A 20,506-nucleotide genomic window follows, 5' to 3' on the forward strand; every position below is an offset into this window, starting at 1 on the left:
GGTAACCTACCTACCCATGTTCTTTACCAATTTGAGGGCAGGAAATAAAGTGATCTGCCTAGAATTTATTTTATTTTTGGTACTGGGGATAGAAACTAAGAGCATTCTATCTTTGTTACACCCCCAGCCTTAGTTTATATTTTCATTTTGAAACAGGGTCTCACGAGGTTGATGAGAGTCTCAATTTGCTGAGGTGGTCCTCAAACCTGTAATCCTCCTGTCTCAGCTGGCTCTAGAAATTTTTTACAAATTACAAACGATGGGCTTCTGTATAAGAAAAACTACAGCTATTTTAGTTGGCCTGTCATTTCTACTGACTTAGCGTGTGTGTGTGTGTGTGTGTGTGTGTGTGTGTGTGTGTTGCAGAAATGCTTTAATCTTATATAGCTGAAATTGCCAATCTTTTAACTTCTACATTTTAAGGTATAGCTTAAGACATTTCCCACTCCAAACCTATAAAGGATTCAGCAACCTTTTCTTCTAGCTTTCATATACTTCATTTGTTTACTTTGTGGTGCTAAGGGCTGGGCACTCTACCTCCAAATGATATCCTCTGCCCTATTTTATTTTTATTTTGAAATAGGTCTCACTAGGTTAACCGGAGTCTCACTGCTTGCTGAGGCTGTCCTCAAACCTGGGATTCTCCTACCTTAGCCTCCCATATACTGGGATAATAGGCGTACATCATCACGCCCAGCTACGCTGGGTTTTTTTGGTTTTTGGGGTACTGGGGATGGAACCCAGGGGCTTTCTACCTCTGAGCTACATCCCCTGCCATATTTTTTTTTTAAACAGGGCCTCACTAAGTAGCCGAGGCTGTCCACGAACCACGATCCTCCGGTCCCAGCCTCCCGAAAGCTGGGATTCCAAGCATGCTCCACCATGCTCCACTGCATTTTTTATGTCTTTGATCCATTTGGATTCTAGTAAAGTATACATAGGCAGTACGAATCCACATTTATCTTTTCCCAAATGACTGCCAGTCATCTCAATTGCACTTATTAAAAAGTTCCGAGCTGGGCATGGTGGTGCACGCTTGTAATCCCAGTATTTGGGAGGCTTGACACCAGAGGATCGAAGTTTGCAGACAGCCTAAGCTACTTAGTGAGGCCCTCTGCAACTTAGTGAGACCCTGTTTCAAAATTTAAAAAAAAAATAAAAATAAAAATAAAAAATAGGGCAGGGGATGTAGCTTGGAGGTCAAATGCCCCTGGGTTCCATCCCCAGACCCACAAAAAAAAAAAAAAAAAAAAAAAAAAAAAGTTCCAACTCTCTCAGTAAATTGCTAGGCCACCACTATCATACATTAAATTTCCACATGCAGCTAGGCATGGTGGTGCATGCTTGTAATCCCAGTACTTGGAAGGCTGAGACAGAAGGATCACACAGTCTCAGTTACCTGAGTCCTCCATAACTTAGGCCATGCAAAAGGTAGACTGCCCCTGGGCTCAATCCCCACTACCACCAAAAAAAAGAAAAAAGAAAAAAAAATAGAAAAAAGAAAAATCCACATGTAATGTGCCTATTTCTGGACTCCAGAATCTTCTCAAGTACCAGTACTATTTATTTATTTATTTATCTTTATTTTTTATTTTTGGTACTGGAGATTGAATCCAGAGGCATTCTACCTACAAGCTATGCCCCTAGCTTGATTTTCTTTATTTGGAAACAGAGTCTCGCTAGCTTTCTGAGAACCTCCCTACATTGCCAAGGCTGGCTTTGAACCAAGGCTGGCTTTGAACCTGCAACCCTTTGAATTGTGTTACAAGCATGAGTCACCATGCCTGGCTTTTTTTTTATTCTTTTTTGAGACAGGGGAGACCTCACTATCTTGTCCAGGCTGGACTTGAACTCCTGGGCTCAAGTGAACCTCCTGCCTAGCTACGGGATAGTTGAGACCATGGTACATACCATCTTTCACAGTGCAAGGGATCAAACCCAGAGTCTTGCTCGTGCTGGGCAAGCAATCTCCCACTGAGCTATATCCCCAGGTCCTGGCTATTCTTTTACTGACTTAGGCTTCATTTTGCGTTTTAATAGCTGGTAAAGGTAGTCTCAACTCACAGTTCTTTTTAACTCTTTTTTGTGTGTTTGTGGTACTTGGGGGTAGAACCCAGGGGCTTTCTACCTCCTGGCTATACTCCCAGACCTATTTTATATTTTATTTGGAAACATGGTCTCACTAAGTTGCTGAGAGCCTCACTAAGTAGCCGAAGCTGGCTTCAAACTGTGCGATCCTCCTGTCTCAGCCTCCCGGGCTACACTCCCGGACCTCTTTTTATATTTTATTTTGAAACAGGGTCTAAGTTGCTGAGAGCCTCACTAAATAGCTGAGGCTGGCTTCGAACCTGCACGATCCTCCTGTCTCAGCCTCCCAAGTGCTGGGATTACAAGTGTGTTCCCAGCTCTCTCTCATCTATTTCTAGCTATAATTCTAGAATTCAAAGTTTATATTGTTCTAAAAGTCACATTTATACTTAAACCTCTATATGATATCCACAGCTTCATTATGTGTGTGTTATGTGTGTGCATGCATGTGTGTGCATGCATACGTGTGAGAGATCTTTGTTGTTACTGGGGACTGAACTCAAGGACATTCTACCTCCAAGCTACATTCCCAGCCTTTTATCTTTTGTTTGGAAACAGGGCCTTGTTAGGTTACTTAGAGTCTCGCTAGGCTGCTGAGGCTGTCCCATGACCCAAGATCCTCCTGTCTTAGCTTCCCAAGTACTGGGATCAGGGATGTTCACCACGCCTGGCTCTGGTTCTCTTATCTAAACAACATTATATTTAAGACATGTTTTTCTCCCCATTCCTCCACTAGATTTTGGTCAATACTATTTTCTAAGTTTCCCCCCCCCTTTTTTTTTTTTTGCAGAATGTTCCTGGATGGAACCCAGGGCATTCTACCTCCGAGCTATACCCTCAGCCCTATTTTTTTTTTTTCTTTATTTTGAAACAGGGTCTCACTGAGTTGCAGAGGGCCTAAGTAGCTGAGGCTGTCTTCGAACCGCGATCCTCCTGTCTCAGCCTCCCAAATGCTGGGATGACAAGCGCGCGCCACCACGCCTGGCTTCTTTTCTTCAGAATGTTTAAGTATCTACCACATGCTGTCGTAACTTTCCTTCGTCTTTATTTACTTTCCTCTGGACCCCACAGAAATGCTCTCCAGACATGTAAAGACAAAGGCCAAAGTCAGTTAAGTAAGACCTGCACCCTCTGTCCACCAGGAGGCTACCTTTGATGCCGGGCAAGTCAATGCTGGCATGCTCGTGGATTCCAATTCCATTCCGGATGATCCGCAAGGAACCTTCCTTGAAAGCCCCAGAGCAGGTGACCAGCTACAAGTAGAGAAAATGTTTCAAGAATCCCCTTAAGAGACTGGAGCAATCATACTCGCTATTCCTAAATCCCAAGACCCTCATAGTAGAGGTAAGGTTTAAAAATGTAAACTAGTAGAGATTTATCTCCAACATCCCACAAATTGGCAGAGCAGGCAGGGTGTCCTATTCCAAGAAACAAAAAACTCCCACCACTGCTCCTGACATGCTTGCTCGTATCCTGGAATCTAGTTTACTAGAAAGAGTTACTCAATCCTTCTCAGCCCTAAGTTTTCTTACTCCAAAAAAGTACCCCTAATAAGATTATAGGTATTGTAATATAATGTGCCTAGGAGGCCTATACAGGCACATGATACATGGGAGTTTCCTTGTATCACTGAAACTAGCAAGCAAGCCTCCTAAAAAGTACTGCCAGGGCACCAGGTATGGTGGCACACGCCTGTAATCTCAGTACTTCGGAGGCTGAGACAGGAGGATCCCAGGTTCAAGGCAGTTTAGCAGGCCCTCACCAGATCAGAGACCCTGTTTTAAAATAGGAATAAAAAAGGGCTGGGGATGTAGCTCAGAGGTAGAATGCCCCTGGATTCAATCCCCAATACCAGAAAAAAAAAAAAAAAAGTATCTTCAGTGCATGCTCCCTTTCTAGAGAAGCAAAGTGGAGAGGGCAGTTTACCCATTTCCAGGTGACCCCCTTACCTGCCCCTGCCCCTGCCTCTCCAGGTCCACCACACACATATCCACAATGGGTCCTAAATTGGTAAAGGTTTCCATGGCGACCACATAAGAACCTTGTTCATTGCTGTCAACATTGAGCTAAGAGAAAAGAACAATGTTAGTCCCAGAACACTTTTTTTTTTTTTTTGAGGGTCTGGGGATGGAACCCAGGGGCATTCAACCTCTGAGCTATACCCCCTGCCCTATTTTTACTCTTCATTTTCAAACAGGGTCAAAGTTACAGAGGGCCTCACTAAATAGCTGAGGCTGTCTGCGAACCGTGATCCTACTGTCTCAGCCTCCTGAATGCTGGGATTACAAGCCTGCACCACCACGCCTGGCTCCAGAATACCAGAACACTCATATGTGTGTGTGTGTGTGTGTGTGTGTGTGTGTGTGTGTGTGTGTGTGTGTGTGTTAGTTACTAGGATGGAACCCAGGGGCTTTCTACCCCCAGGCTATACTCTCAGACCTAGTTTATATTTTATTTGGAAACAGGGTCTTAGTTGCTGAGAGCCTCACTAAGTAGGTGAAGCTGGCTTTGAACCTGTGCGATCCTCCTGTCTCAGCCTCCCAAGTGCTGAGATTACAAGCGTACACCACCACGCCTGGCTCCAGAACACTCTGAACAGACTCACTGGAGATGACTATTATCCAAAAGAAACTCTCAGTCCTCCTAGGTGTGTTCTTACTGTGTTCCAACAGATGCTTAGAGAAGGAGGCTGTTGACAAAGAACATGGCTGTCCTACGTGTGACCCATTAACCAGACAGTGAGTTCCAGACTGGAGTCCCATGCATGGATTTCTGGGAAGCAGTACACTTCTGGATATTAACATAAAATCTTTGCATGCAATTTTCTGTAGAGAAGGCCTCATATTCTAGGGGAGCTTGTTACGTTAGACTATGACCTATTTGAGGGGAGACACTGGGTCTTGTGCATCTTTGCATCCACAGTAGCCAGCACCTTGCTTGGCACATCTGCCAAAGAAGCATGAAGACAACAAGCTAGTTAGGGACAGGATATCACACAAACCAACGAGAAAGCTGGGCAGGGTAGGGATATGGATAACCTGGAGAAATTTTGAGAGGCACCAAACACAGGAGAAACCTGATGAAGAAATAGCAAGGACAGAAAGCAGATCCAAAAAAGATGGCTTCTCACCTTGACGAGCTGGGAGTCACCTAGGCGAGACCCGACGAACACAACGCCGTTATCAAGGTACGTCAGGCACTCGGCAATGGAAGTCTGGGAGGAAGTCAGCACACGAGAGAGTCAGACAGGTCCCACAGGGGCCCCGACGCCCCCACCGCTGACACCCGCTGAGAAACCCCCACCGCAGGCACCACAGGGGTACAAGTCTCCATTCAAAGCCCAAGCCACACTAGGCAAAGGGTCCTATATTCCTGAAGTCTGTGATTCATTTACCACATGTCTCCTCTCAGAAAAGTCTTACTTTTCCTCATAGGCACCTGCTCCAAAACAGTAACTTGAATCCCAACAGCTCCAATCCACACAAAATAACCAGAAACCTCTAAAAGTCAGTGTATACATATTAAGCTTTTCTGAAACCCCCCGCCAAGAACTGAAGATCAATACTAGAGTAAGTTTTAATTTCAGGTTATATCCTTTTGTTATCCTTTCTTTCTATGCCTGAGAAAGCACTCAGAAGCCTGTGATAGTCTCCAATAACAAATACATTTGCAAATCAGCTTCCACAACAGAACCCACAGCTTATTGGTATATTAGGCAATGTAATTCCCAGAATCAAGGAGAGGACTACCCATCTGGGGTCACTAGGCACCTAGGAGAATGGAGCAGAGGAGTAGGGACAAGCCCTACCTCTCCGAGGAGTTCCACGCGGAGATCTTTGAGGGTGACGGTGCCATCCATCTGCTCCTCCTTCTCCAAAAGCAGCATGAAAAGCCGTCCTTCCATGTCTCCAAGCAGATACCGAGAACCGTTAGGGTCCACACGATTGTGGCACACAATGGTGCTTTGCTGCCAGCCGAGAGGGAACAGTCTTGAGTGTCAGCATCTTCCAAACTAAAAAGCAAACCCTAGGGTACCACTCCCTTTACCAAGCCAGCTTTTTACCAGCTAGAAATCCAGGCAACTACAACTGTATATAAGGTAGAAAATGGCAGTTTTATTGTGAAGACAATCTTTGGAGACACTCAATATACTTTAAATGTTTACTCACATATCATTCTATAGAAAACAAACACATAGACTAGCATGTTAAGAGGCCTTGGGTTTAGTTCCCAGCACCACAAAAAAAATTACAATAATAATATACATATGTATAGGCCAGGCACGTTTGTAATCCCCGCGCTTGGGAGGCGGAGACAGGAGGATCGCGCTGGTTCGGAGCCAGCCCCGCTGGCTTAAGAGACCCTGTTTCCACATAAAAAAGTTAAAAAATAGGTCTGGGAGTGTAGCCCGTGGGAGTGTATCCCGGAGGTAGAAGGGCTTCCAGGAACCCCAGTACCACTCCCACCCCCCCAAAAAAAAAACATATGCATAGAGAATGGAAAGCAGCTACAATTTTTATTTCATTAGACTATGAACACTATCATAGATATTATTCTTTATCCACAAAAAGAAAGTAAAATTAAGCTTTTACAGTTTAAATTTTTATGACTTGTAATGTTGAGGCTTAAAGTTTTTATGACTAGTTTTATAAAGTCTATATAGTTAACCACTGTATTACTTAACATTACTTTCGAAAGAATTTGACAAAATTGTCCCTTTTGTGTGTGTGGGTACTGGGGACTGAATCCAGAGGCATTCTACCTTTGAGCTATACCCTCAGCACCATTTTATTTCTTATTTGAAAACAGGGTCTCACTAGGTTGATGAGAGTCTCACTACTTGCTGAGGCTGTCCACAAACCTGCAATCCTCCGGTCTTAGCCTCTCAAGTACTGGAATTACAGGCCTGAGCCACCACACCCAGCTCAAAACTGTCCCTTCCTAAAGCTGCCTCAGTCAGTGAAAAGGTATGTATATTGATCGGCATTTCTCTTAGTTAGCAAGCAAGCTCTTTGTAAGCAAAACCACCGAGCCAATCTCGCTCTATATTCCAAACGAGAAACTTCAACTTATGCACTCAGCAACAAACATCTATGAATCTCTCTTTTTTTGAGTCCTGGGAATTGAACTTGGTGCATTCTAGCTCCGAGCTACACCCCCAGCCCTATTTTTTATCTTTATTTTAAACAGGAGTCTTGCTAAGTTGTGAAGGGCCTCAATAAGTAGTTGGAGCTGGCCATAAAGCTGCGATCCTCCTGTCTCAGCCCCCCAAGTACTGGGATGATAAGCATGTGCTACCACGCCTGACTGTGAATTTCCTTTTGACAAAGGGGAAGAATGGAGGAGCAGGATAAACAAGGGAAGACGGAGGAAAGAAAAAGGTAAAAGACTGCCACTCACCTTGATGATAGGAGGGGCGATTGCCAAGTATTTGTCGCCATTGTGATAGGTGATAGACTCCTGCCCAATGATGATGGCCCCTCCAAAGGGCTCTGGGACTGCACAAGAAACACGGTAGCATGAGAACACACGGCACCTCCACCTGCCAACCAGTGGCAGCCAGGTGCTGCCCCACTTAGCCCTGAGGCAAGCTTTAAGACGTGTGTGTGTGTGTGTGTGTGTGTGTGTGTGTGTGTGTGTGTGTTACTGTGGGGGGCGGTACTGGGGATGGAACCCAGGGGTTTTCTACCTCCACTATGTAACTGAGGCTGGCTTCGAACCTGTGTGATCCTCCTGTCTCAGCCTCCAAAGCACTGGGATTACAAGCGTGCGCCACCACGCCTGGCCTGACAATCATTATTATAAAAAAGGACATTAAAGCCTAATAAATATAATAGCCTCTTGACATATCCAGGGCCTCCTGCAGACTAAGCAGGTGTTCTACCACTAAGCTATACCCCCAGCAGAATGATTCATGGTTTCTTGTTTTTTGAGACTGGGTCAGGTCTGGAAATCTTGACCTCAAGTGATCCTCCTGCCTCAGCCTCCTGAGTGCTGGGACTGCGGGCACCTGGTATTTTTTTGTTTACTATTTTCCCCCTCTCTTATTGCTCTGGCATTCATGAGTGGGAGCCTTCCTGATGTTCCTCCATGTACATTCTCCCCATTTTATCTCCTGAACTCATGACCTTTTCTAACAAGCCCAACTTGTTCCTGAGCTTCCTTTCTCCCCGTTATCAGGGCCACATTTAGAAGAGACAGCTTTCTCTTAGTTTTGAAACTTCTCTACTGGGCTAGACAGACGGCACTGTGTGGGGGAAGGCAGAGGATAAGGAGTCATGAAGCTGAGTCTGGCCCTGGTGTTGGCACCATTGTGCGGGCTCTGGCAAGTGCCTCTGGCCCTGCTTCCTCATCAAGAAAAGAAGTCAGATTAGATAAGCTCCACTGGGCCCCTTCAGTTTTAAATATTATGCCCAGCAATAAAGTAATGAGACTCATCTCCATACGTCATTCTGCAAATCCATCTGAATGTTTTATAAGCAATACTAAACCCTGTGTAAAAGGCAAGTTTTACTTTGGGGAGGGGGAGGTTTAATCCCAAAGACAGAAATGGAAAAAGTCAAAGAATGCACACGTGGAGAGAGGAGACTCAGGGAAGGGGTAACAACGCGTATGCATGCCTCCAGTGCTGAGCCCTGAAATAAAGGGCAGGGAAGGCGAGGAGGCGAGACCAGGAAGCAGACGGGAAGCTGGACCTCAGAAGGCAAATCTCCAGGGCCATACCCACCTGCAATCACCATGGAAGCTTCAGCCTCCACGTTTTCCTGTTTCCAGGGCCCCTTATTGAACTCCTTCTCTCGGAGAGACACCTCATAGGTTTTTACATGCCGGCCCTGAGGGTCCTGGGGAGAAAAGGTAGAGCGGTTAGCCCTCAGAAAGGGGACTCTTGGGCTGAGGGGTCCTGAAAGGGACAAGCCACCACCACCAAGGACCTGACAATTCTGACGTGTCAACCTTCCCGGCCTTCCCTGTCAGTATACTGAGTCACCTGCTGGGCCGGAGATTGGTTTCTGAGAAGACTGCTGGCATTTGAGGTCTACTATTTCTAACAGCTCAACCAACCAAGAAAAGTTTAAATAGAAAAGTGAACCTGTCACACTGCACTGAGCACTGTAAGAGATGCACGTGTGTTCCCTGCTTGCCCTCAAAGAACTTACAAAACAGCTAAAAAGAAAAACACATTAAGAAGCTGAGTCCAAGAGATTTAAAAAAAAAATGTGTGATACAGTTCTTAAAGGCATTCCGAGGGGGTGACGGGAGCTCCTCTACAGGTGGTCAAAACCCTTCAGGCCTGCCACTGTCAACGCCATCTTCCCCTCCTTTTTCGGAATCGTGACTCTTCCCCTCCTTTTTCGGAATCATGACTCACGTCAGTCCTGGGGCTGCCAAAGTCACTTTTCAGAGGCTAAAGAACAGGGACGGGGAGAAAGCTACATTCAGCCAAAGGAAGATGGCTTCAACAAAGGCCAGACCAGAGTTTAAGAAGTTATGGAAATATTTCAATAATGTTTCAGGGCAGGGACCACACGTCAGTCACTGTGACAGTTCCTAAAGCACTTAGCATGAGTACCTCTCAATGGGAGGCACCTCAATACTTGTCAAACTGAACTGTTGGCATAACACAGGTGACAGTAATGTTTACTGCCTCCCATTTTCCCATCAAGGATTAAGACCCAGCTTCATAAACAGTTCAAACAAGGGTGGATTTGGGCCTCTGAGACAAGCACACAAAGTGAAGATCATTCAGCCCTAGGGCTGGGATTATTCCGCTTTGAATAAAATAACCAACATCTATGTTTTAATGACCCAATATTTACAATACTGATGGGAGAGAAAGATCGTTCCTATTTACTTGAGCTCTGAAAGCTGGTAAGATCAAACAAAACCTCCTAAACTGGTTTCGACTTTATTCAATTGGACATTACTACAATCAGCCTCAGGACTACAGCACTTACAGTGACACCGAGAAATATACAAAAATACCTGAGTATTTCTGATCCTTTACACATCTATCAAAATGTTCACAGCCCACACTCTCTACCACTCTACGTGGAAGTGGGCTGTCACTTCCTTCTGCCATCCATTCAACCACATACAAGCTGCCCTACCCTTTGTTAGAAGTCTGAGATTTTACCAAGATACTGACATGTTAGCCTGGAGCTCCGCAACCCTACCCCCACTTAGCAGATATGGACAGAGAACAGCTGCCCAGGATCAGCTCTACTGAAGCTTTAAGCACAGACTAAAATAGAAGCCAAGGGCCAGCAAGTCACCAGAAAGTGAGTGCTAGACAAATCGTAACCTCTTCTTAGAAGACTCACATAGACATTTGCTCTTTGCTTATAAAGCAAGTTCTAGATCATTTCTCTACAGCTAAGTTCTCATAATCCCCCAGCATTCTAGTAAGAGACTCAAAGAAAGCATAAACTGGGTCACCCTATGAAATCTCCAAGGCCTGCAACCACTATAATCTCTGGATTAAGATCTGCTACAAGCCCTGTAGCGCCTGATGCCTCCACAAGAAGTATCTTTACACGCAAGAAGCAACCAAAATCTTATCTGTGTGAGCTGTACTGTTCAAACCCCCTCAGAACAAACACATCCAACACTTCTCCCTACCCTACCACCAAACCCAGAGCATTTCATTATCAAAACAACCCCCATCGTTCCAAACCAGTTTTCCCCTCTCTTCCCAATCCAGTACCTGGTAGACAAAGCAAATGGTAGGAGCTTGACACCCATAGAGGAACTTGACGTCGATGACATGCAGTTCCTCCAGGCGGATGTTAAAGGCCTTGAGCTCTTTATTGTCCCGATCCAGGGGAATAACCTTGAAAAGGCCATCATAGAGTCTCAGGCCAATCATCCGACACTCCGGGTCGATGATGCCGATAATGCCGGTCTCTGAGGGGCGGCCAATGCGGTCCTGAAAGACAAAGTGGGATTAGAGAAGAACCTCAAGACCCCCAAAGTAAACGTGGACACCAGGAAAATTACTGTCCTATCCCAGGATGATTTTAGGGAAGACTAGTGACATCTACCTGAAATGCCAGGGAGCCCAAATACCAGCACATGCTTTACTGTGTAACCTCAATGAATTATTCCCCATCCTTAGGACTTTGAAGAGTTCAAACCCTTCAACATTTGGCCTTTGTTTCTGTGATCATACAGAAGGCTGCCTCGGCGCATCAACGTTCTTCACCGAGTCATGACAACCCAACCTGGTAAACTCTCACCAACTTGAAGCAGCCACCTCACCTGGACATTGCCATGGGCTCGCGTAATGATATCAATGCTCTCGCCACTCTGCTTATACTCCAGGATGCAGGCATTGTACTTAGCTGTCAAGATAAACAGCAGGTCCTTGCTCTCCCCCTGGAAACCAACATTACGCCATCAAAAGAGGTTCTTTCAAAAACAGGAACCACCCGCCCAACCTTTAAGCCTCATTCCTTAAGCACACTAAGCTCTTTAAGAATTTTCCAAATCCTTTTCTCCCTAAGGAGAGAGTACATGGTGAGTTTATAACATACACTAGATACATACATGTCCTAAGGGTATGCATAGCCAGCCAGAACTGAAGCTGGTAAACATCTAGTTCTTGTTTTTGTGATTCTCCATCTCCGCTCTATATACACTGTTTCCATCTATTTCACTCTCAAGCTAATCTTAATCATTCCATTCCAATTCTGAAGAATGAATGCAATGCCTCCACCATTCCTCTCCAAGTATTTGCAGAAGAAAAAAAAAAAAGGTGGTAATAACAGTGAAAACTAAAATGGATCCACAAAGTCTTACTTAACACAGACTTGGTAAACCCAGCCAGGTGTGGTGGCACACGTGCTTGTAATCCCAGTACTTGGGAGGCTGAGATGAGAGGATCACAGGTTCATGGCCAGCCTCAGATACTTGTGAGGAGCTTCACAACTTAACCAGAGCCTGTTTCAAATAAAAGACTAAAAAAGGGAGCTGGGGATGTAGTTTGGAGGTAGAATGCCCCTGGATTCAATCCCTAGTAACACATACATACACACACACACACACACACACACACACACACACACGCACACACACCTGGATTCAATCCCTAGTAACAGACACACACACGAAAGGAAAACCCATTGCTTCTCTGTCAACATCATTTAAGATATAGTGAAGCAATGTGGTGGTTATTTGGATATAAAAACATCTGAATTATGACGTGGGTGTGGTGGTGGTGCACGCTTGTAATCCTAGTACTTGGGAGGCCAAGACAGGCAAATCACAGGTTCACGGTGAGCCTCAGCTAGTGAGGCCTTCTGCAACTTAGTGAGACCCTGTTTCAAAATAATAGAGCTAACTTAGTGAGACCCTGTTTCAAAATAATAGAGCTATGGGTGTGATGCTGGGGATTTAACCCAGAGGCCAGCATTAAATCCCCAGCATCACATACACAAAGACAAAATCTGAATGGCAGTAATAATGATGAAAACCGCTAATTTGACAGTGAACACTTACTATATGCTAGGCATTGTGTCACTGAATCATCAGTCTTCACAATTAACCCAAGGAATTGGATACTGTTCCACTTTCTAGATAGGAAAATCAAGGCTCTGAAATGTGCCTTAAGGGATAATTAAAGTGACACTTAACATGAGAGCTGATAAGGAATAAACCCAGGATGTCCCCCTCCATACCTACCCTTACCCTGCCCTCTGAATCACTAAGCAATGTGGTGACCCACATTTTAAACCGCTTTAATTTCTCCTTCCTAAAAAAGCCAACTTAATCACTGTTTCCCTAATGAATATCTCTCACTTCAAAAAGCATATTTAGGAAAAATATACACTGAAATCTGCTGTTCAAAGAGGGAAAAAAGTTACTCTAAGTCTTACTCCACCCTTCCCAAGCCATCAGATATGGCCAACAGTTCTCCAGCACTTGGCCCAGCACAAAACACTTACCTTGGGCCTGAACAGCTCCATGACAGCAATCTTCCCATACATGCCCACCTCTTTGACTGGCCGAAGCCCCTCCGCAGTGACCACATAGATCTCTAATCTTGTGTTTTTGGCAATCAACAGGTTCAAGTCTTCAGCTGAAGTAAAATGTCCTGAAAGAACAGAGCATCTAACTTTTGTTCCAAGCAAATAATCCTGTCACTGTCTGCACCCAAACAGCTCCACAATTCTCATCCGCTGCACATATTCCTCTGACTCCCTGCTTTTACTCCCATTCTTGCTAAATTGGGCACCTCCGAGAGTGGTCTCACTCCTCACATTCAACAAAGCTGCGTACCTAATTAGAGCAAGAAAATTGGACTGGAGGCCTGGGAGCAGTGCGCCCTTCAATAGACAATGACTGTGAAAACCCTTCAGGTGACTCAGTTGCATTGTACTTTCTGATCACAGCGGCAGCCTGTTAACTGAGGATACTGAGAAAGTGTCTCTTCCAGTCCTTGTCTAAAGCTCCACAAAACTTTTACCAAACCGATGGGGTTAAATGAAGAAAATCCCCAGAGCTTTCCATGTTTTTTCCACAGCCCTGGCTCTCCTATCCACCTACCAACACTACCTCTTAGCTGTTTCCAGTTCGTCAAAGAACAGACTTTTGTTCTGGAATCAGGATTCAGATTTACATAAACATACAAGTTTCGGGTGTGCATATTCGGCTACAAACAAGAGTTCAAGACGGATATTCTCCAGTTCTGGAAACGAGCGTCTTTAAGGATCCTTGCAACAGTCAACAAGAGCGATCCAGCACTGGGCTGGGCCAACCAAACCCTCTCCCCAGCAGCGCCGTCGAGTAAACAACAGCCCCAGGCAGGAGGGTGGGTCTGGAGAGCGCTCTTCTACTTCTCTGGGTGATCGAGGGCATTGCTCGCATTCCTTCATCTCCTGGGCCCCCCAGCTTTCTCCACGTGAAAATTCTGACCCCAGAGCCGCCATTACCACCACCCCTTCTCCCGGCCGCATGAGGCCGATCTCGGGGCTCCAGCGACCCTGTACGATCCACGCACGCTCCGCTCCTGCCCGGTCCTGGAGACCCAGTGACCTCCTGAGAGGAAAGGGGGCCCCGAAAGAGCAGATCCTGATGACCGAGAGGCGCGTGCCTGGAAGCGCTCCTTGGAGCTCGGGGCCGGGGGAGGGTCCTCCGCCGCGGGCGCCTTCCATTCCCGGGCCGGTCCTGCCCGGCAGCCCTGGGGCCGCGGGCCTCCCTAGGCCTCGGCCCCCGCCAGCTCCCTCCCTCGCCAGGCTCTCCGGCCCTGGCAGCCTCACCCGTCACGCAGCCATTCACGGCGGTGGGCTTCTGCGCCGTTACCACATAGTTGTACGACATTTCGAGGCCTGGGCCGGCCCGTCGGAAGCCGAGGGCGATGCTAGAGAGACGGACACGAGCGAAGAGACCCGGAGCCCCCACCCGCGCGCAGCCAACTCTACTGCCGCTGCCTCCGCCCGCGAGACACGTTGCAGGCCAGAGCGGCCGGGGCGCGGGGCATCACGGGACGGTTCCGCTGGCCCCTTGGAGGACTCCGGGCGCCCGAGGCAGCCAATCCGGGGAGGCCCTACCCCGAGGCCCCGCCCCGTCCCTTACCGCCGGAGCCCGGAGTACCCGGATGAGGGCCAGCGGTTGGGGGTCCCGGCTGAGCGGCGGCTGCTCCGGGAGCGCCTGAGGCTGGCCTGAGCTGGTCGGGGAGCGCTTCCTCGCGCCCGGCGCCCTCGGAGCTCGCCTGCCGACCGCCCAGCCGGGTCCGTGCTCCTCGCCCTTCCTCGGGGCCCGTCCTCTTCCCGCTTCCATAGCTCCAGGGGCCCTTTGGGGCCGTTTCGCCTTCTGGAACCGAGGAGGAGCGCAGAGGCCTCGAGAGCGGAGGGAGGTGACAGCGATCTGGGCACAGCCCAGAGTAGAACCGTGCTTCCCCCTCAGAACTCTCACAGTCCCCCAGACGCCAGCCCTAGAACACCCACCCTGCCTCCACCTGGGCGCGCCAGGACGAGAGCGCCGGTCTGCTTTACCCTTCGCACTGGGAAGGGCCCAGTCACTTGCCCAGCATTTTCAGGACTTGCCCGTGGTAGGATAAATTCTGACCCCAGACACCCAAGTGAAATTTCACCTGTGAGAACCTGAATACCCCAGGAGGGCCTTGCAATCAGGCCTGTAACCTCCTGGCCAGGCCACCTCAAACAGGCTCCCCAGGAAGCAGGGGGGGAAGCCTGCAGAATGCCAGAGAGGAGTCAACACCTATTTTACAGATGAGAGTTGAGGCTCACAGGGCAATTGGTTGACGGTCCAGCCAGTAAGTTGAGGCCGAGCCAGGTGCAGAACCAGGTCTGGCTTGTTCACAGGGGTGTGTGCAGGACACATGCACGGTGAGCCCAAGACACCACCGCTGAACCGGGCTGACCCGAGGGATGTGATTTACCCCTGACACGTGGTGTTCCCACAAGCAGAGGCTGCCTAACTTGGAAGGCTGGATTATCAGTGAAAGGACCACAGGCTGCTTTATCGAAAAATTAGACATGGATTTGAGTCCTGACTCTTAAAACCAGTATATTTGGACAAGTCACCCGAGCTCTGGATCTGTTTCTCAGAAATAAAACAGGGTCACGCCGGGCGTGGTGGCGCACACTTGTAATCCTCGCTCTTGGGAGTCGGAGACAGGAGGATCGCGTAGGTTCGAAGCCAGCCGCGCTGGCTTAAGAGACCCTGTTTCCAAAAATAAAAAATAGGTCTGGGAGTGTGGCCCGGAGGTAGAAGGGCTTCCAGGAACCCCAGTACCACCAAAAAAAAAAAAAAAAAAAGAAAAGAAAAAAGAAATCAGGGTCACAAACAGCCAGCTCCTTCCTGGTATGGTGCCAAGGCTCACAAGAGTAACTGGGTAAAGATCTTTGTAACTTTTTTGCTATGAATGATACCCATGTAAGAAATGAAGTTACTCCGTGGGTAACTTTACTCCCTGATTATGACCAGCAGCGTGCTGTTCCTGGGCATAAAGACAGCCCTGTGCCAACACGAATTGATCTGTCTTTTGGCAGCCAAGTACAGGTGCGAACCTTGCTCAGTCCCACGCCGGTCTCCATTCCTAGGCCACGAACTAGAGTTTGGACTTGGATCGAAGTCTAGGGCAGCTCCCTAACTTCTAAGGCACCGGAGGCGTGATCGTGCCATTCGGCGGGGAGTGCCTTCAGAGGCTCATATCGGTACCACTCCACAGGTGCTGCGTGCCTCCCTTGGGCTCAGACCCGATTAGCACCCACAGGACTGTCCATCCCGAGGCATCGGTATACAAGTGTGAACTCAGCTTGCTTCAGTGTCTCCCCACCATGGTGAGTCCTGAGGGGGCCAGGGCAGGGGAGGGCACAGCGGTCTTGAAGCAGTGGGGGGATCTCACCCCTGGGAATGCTGGAGTTCCCTACAACCTGACCAAGAGATGTTGCTGCCTCCTGAGTTTTAGAGGTTACGAAAGATGCTCATCCTCTCCCTCAGGTCTGATCATACTTCCTTCTGAAGCCTCTCTGGCTGGGTCTGGATAATGCATTTAAAATATTTGCAGTCACATCCGGGCATGGTGGCTCACGCTTGTAATCCCAGCATTTGGGAGGCTGAAACTGGAGGATTGTGGTTAGGGGACAGCCTCAGCTACTTAGTGAGGCCCTTTGCAACTCAGTGAGACCCTTTTTCAAAAGAAAGAACAACAACAGCAAAAATGGGCTGGGAGTGTAGCTCTGAGGTAGAATGCCTTGAGTTCCATCCTCAGCACCGCAAAAAAAAAAAAAAATTGTAGTCACTCGCTCTGCTAGTCACAGAAAGAACCAGGAAGTATGACCTTGGGCCTGATCTTCCCAAGGCAAGTGTAGGCTGGTCCCAGCACTGAGATATGTGGTGTGGGAGGCTCACCATGCCCCTGGGCTTTGCTCCAGGCCCACTGGAAAACTGATCTGAACTGAGGCAAGCCTTGAACAGACGTGGGCTCAGATTTCAGCCTGCAGAAGGCTTGACCTCTCTGAACCTCTTTTTCTTCACCACAATATGTCAGATTAAGGCCAGCTACCAAGTCACTGAAGTGTTGATCAGACCAAGTTCTAAGGGTCTCACAGTGCCTGACCTACTTTTCTTTTCCATCCCCTCCCAGGTCATTGGGAGCGAGAGTGCTACTGGTACCCAAGGCCCCTCTAGTTCTGGTGCAGGGATGATTGAGAATCGAGGGTGGGGGTGCTAGAGCTGACAGCAATTCACAACTTTATTGTATGTTCCAGTCCCTGGTAGGCTCTAAAAGCCACACATCCATGCCCTTCCTAGGGCATGCCCGTGCCACCCTGCACCTCCCTTTAGCCACTTAGGAAAGCAGCCTGACTTGGACCAGCTCTGGAGCCAGGCAGGCCTGGACACCTGCTGGCTGTGTGACTTTGGGCAGTCTTTTAACTGGGTCTTGATTTCCTCGTGGGGCTCATTTTTCCCCCATAAGGTTATTGGGAAAATTAAATGAGACATGTCCAAAAGCACTTAGAAACAAGCCTGTGAGAACTTGTTTCAAAACAAAAATTAGAGCTGAGAGTGTAGCCTAGAGGTAGAATGCCTCTGGCTTTAATCCTCAGTAGCTCCTCCCCAAAAAAGAAAAAAACAAGCCTAGCTTTTAATCACTGTTCAGAAAATGAAGCCAATCTTTGTTCCCTTTGACCCAGGCTACCCACCTCATCCTTTCCTCCTCCTCCTCCTCCTCCTCTTCCTCCTCCTCCTCCTCTTCTTCCTCCTCCCCCTCCTCCTCTTCTTCCTCCTCCTCCTATTCTTCTTCTTTTTGTGGTATGGGAGGTTAAACCCAGAGGCATTCTATCTCTGAGCTTTACCTCACAGCTTTATTTTTATTTTTTGTTTTGAAACAAGGTCTCACTAAGTAGCTGAGGCTAGCCTCGAGACTGCCTTGTCTCCGCCTCCCAAGTACCAGGATTACACACATGGGCCACCATGCCTGGCTTCTCCCCATCCCTAAACAGGTGGTGGCCCTGGCCCTTGTTAGACTCTGAAAAGCCTGGCAGACAGGGAAGGCACCTGGGTGCTGGCGGGCTCAAGGCCAGAACCACATCTTGTAGGACCGGGCTCAGCTGCAGGCCACCCCCAGGCCACAAGGTGGCGCCAGGAGTCCCCCACACCCACCTGGGTCCACACTGGGCCAAGGTCTCTTAAGGACAAAAGCAAGGGCTACATCCCAGTCCACAACTCTTGCTCAGCCTGCTCCAGCTTTTCAGAACCTATTTGAGAAAGGGAGTAGCCACTTTTCATTAAGCTTTTACTATACCACATGTAAAAGCTCTGTTGCAGTAAATTCCCATTTTATTTTTATTTTTTTGTGGGTCTAGGGATGGAACCCAGGGGCATTTGGCCTCCGAGCTACACCCCCTGCCCTATTTTTTATTCTTTATTTTTTGAAACAGTGTCTCACTGAATTGCAGAGGGCCTCACTAAGTAGCTGAGGCTGTCCGCGAAACGTGATCCTCCAGTCTCAACCTCCGGAATGCTGGGATTACAAGCGTGTGCCACCACGCCCGGCTGAATTCCCATTTTATAAAGAACTGAGCTCATAACAGTGATGACTCTTCACTGAGTTTTGACAGCTAGTAAGAGGCAGGCGTGGAATTTGAACTCAAGTCCCCATACTGCAGGGCCCAGACTCTCAACCACTCCAGCCCCTACCTTCTCGCCTCTGCCTGCACCTCTTCATCAGCTCAGCTGACCCCAGCTGTGGTCACTGTAGCTCTCAGCCCAGCCTGCCCACGGCCTCCATCCTGAGGCTGCCCACAGCCAGCCAGTGCCTCCTGCAGCCAGTGCGCCCCTGCACACCTCTCCCTGCTGCTCTGGCTGCTCTGACTTGTTTTCTAGAGCTATCATACTATTTCACACCGCTGAGCCTTGGCCTGGAATATCCTCCTCTTCCCTTCCCCGGTGAGCCTCTGCCTTTGGCATACTTATCTCCTACTTACCCGTCACAGAGACTCCCAGGATTTCCCAAGGAGGCTGAGGGCCCGTTCTGGGTTCCATTCCACATGCGCATCCTCTCTTGTGCGGCATGTAGAAATGATCTGTGTGTTTCCATCGAGAGCAGAAACAACATTCTCTTCTCTCGTATGCAGTGCCCAGCACTGGGCCGGGCCCACCAGGAGGCTGGCTCTGTGTCAGAAGCCAAGCCTGAGCATCAGAGAGGTGCAGGCCTGCCTGGTCCCTTCCCCTTGCTCAAGAGTCTCAGCTGGAGTTCTCTTTTTTCTCTTTCTTTCTTTCTTTTTTTTTTCCCTTTGGGGTGTGTGTGTGTGTGTGTGTGTGTGTGTGTGTGGTACTGGAGATTGAACCCGGGGCTTTTTTTTTTTTTTTTTTAAGTTTCTTATTTGGAAACAGGGTCTCTCTAAGTTGCAGAGGGCCTCCTAAGTTGCTGAGGTTGGCTGCGAACCTGCGATTCTCCTGTCTCGGCCTCCCAAGTACTAAGATTACAAATGTGTACCACCACGCCCAGCCTGAGTTCCCCTTTGACCAAAGTAGATGTTGGGCCCCAATTCATTGATTTGTTGTTGTTTTTTTATTTCTATTTTTTATTTTTTATTTTTTGGTGGTACTGGGGTTCCTGGAAACCCTTCTACCTATGGGTTACACTCCCAGACCTATTTTATATTTTTATTTGGAAACAAGGTCTCTTAAGCCAGAGAGGCTGGCTTTGAACCAGCGCGATCCTCCTGTCTCCTCCTGTCTCCACCTCCCAAGCCTGGGGATTACAAGCATGCGCCACCACACCCAGCGTTGTTGTTTTTTTAATTGAAGACTCTTAACTCCCCTGTTTTCTTTGTCTTAAAGCAAAATTTAAAATAATTAAGCCAAGCCAGGTGTTGTGGCACACCCTTGTAACCCTGCGCTTGGGAGGCTGAGACAGGAGGATTGCACAGGTTCATTGCCAGCCTCAGCTACTTGGTGAGGCTCTCAGCAACTTAGTGAGACCCTGTTTCCAAATAAAATATAAAATAGGTCTGGGTGTATAGCCCGGAGGTTGAAAGCCTCCAGGTTCCACCCCCAGTACCACCAAAAAAAATAAATAAACAAAAATAATTAAGCTAGTTGTGGTGGCGCATGCATGTAATTCTAGTACTTAGGAGGCTGAGACAGGAAGATTGCAGGTTTGAGGACAGCCTCCGCAAATACTGAGACTCTCAGCAACCTAGCAAGACCCTGTTTCAAAATAAAAGTAAAAAATAGGGCTGAAGGTGTAGCTTGGAGGTAGAATACCCCTCAGTTCAATCCCCAGTACCACAAAAAAATTTAAAATATTAAAAAAGGCTGAGGTATAGTCCAGTGGTAAAGCTCCCCTGGGTTCAATTCCCAGACACACACACATACACACACACAAATGCACACGGTGCACACAGTCACAGGCAAGGCATGGTGGCACACACCTATTATCCCAGTA

General features: G+C 47.9%; 1 protein-coding gene across 2 annotated transcripts in view; it reads right to left on the reverse strand.

The window, feature by feature from the left end:
• The window catches only part of DDB1 (damage specific DNA binding protein 1), a gene marked incomplete at both ends in the record, with an annotated part of 35,789 nt that extends 21,383 nt beyond the window's left edge, over positions 1 to 14,406 (reverse strand). The window contains 11 exons of one of the 2 annotated variants that reach the window (XM_080697669.1): positions 3,239 to 3,341; positions 4,038 to 4,154; positions 5,219 to 5,302; positions 5,897 to 6,055; positions 7,489 to 7,586; positions 8,816 to 8,930; positions 9,458 to 9,493; positions 10,793 to 11,014; positions 11,347 to 11,463; positions 13,032 to 13,180; positions 14,346 to 14,406. In XM_080697669.1, coding sequence (XP_080553795.1) covers positions 3,239 to 3,341; positions 4,038 to 4,154; positions 5,219 to 5,302; positions 5,897 to 6,055; positions 7,489 to 7,586; positions 8,816 to 8,930; positions 9,458 to 9,493; positions 10,793 to 11,014; positions 11,347 to 11,463; positions 13,032 to 13,180; positions 14,346 to 14,406 — 1,261 coding nt within the window. The remainder of the gene's footprint in view (positions 1 to 3,238; positions 3,342 to 4,037; positions 4,155 to 5,218; positions 5,303 to 5,896; positions 6,056 to 7,488; positions 7,587 to 8,815; positions 8,931 to 9,457; positions 9,494 to 10,792; positions 11,015 to 11,346; positions 11,464 to 13,031; positions 13,181 to 14,345) is intronic. The other variant, XM_080697670.1, reaches the window with a different exon arrangement.
• Positions 14,407 to 20,506: the final 6,100 nt, after the last annotated feature.

Source organism: Muscardinus avellanarius (assembly GCF_963383645.1).
Source record: "Muscardinus avellanarius genome assembly, chromosome: 1".
Taxonomy (NCBI): Eukaryota; Metazoa; Chordata; class Mammalia; order Rodentia; family Gliridae; genus Muscardinus; species Muscardinus avellanarius.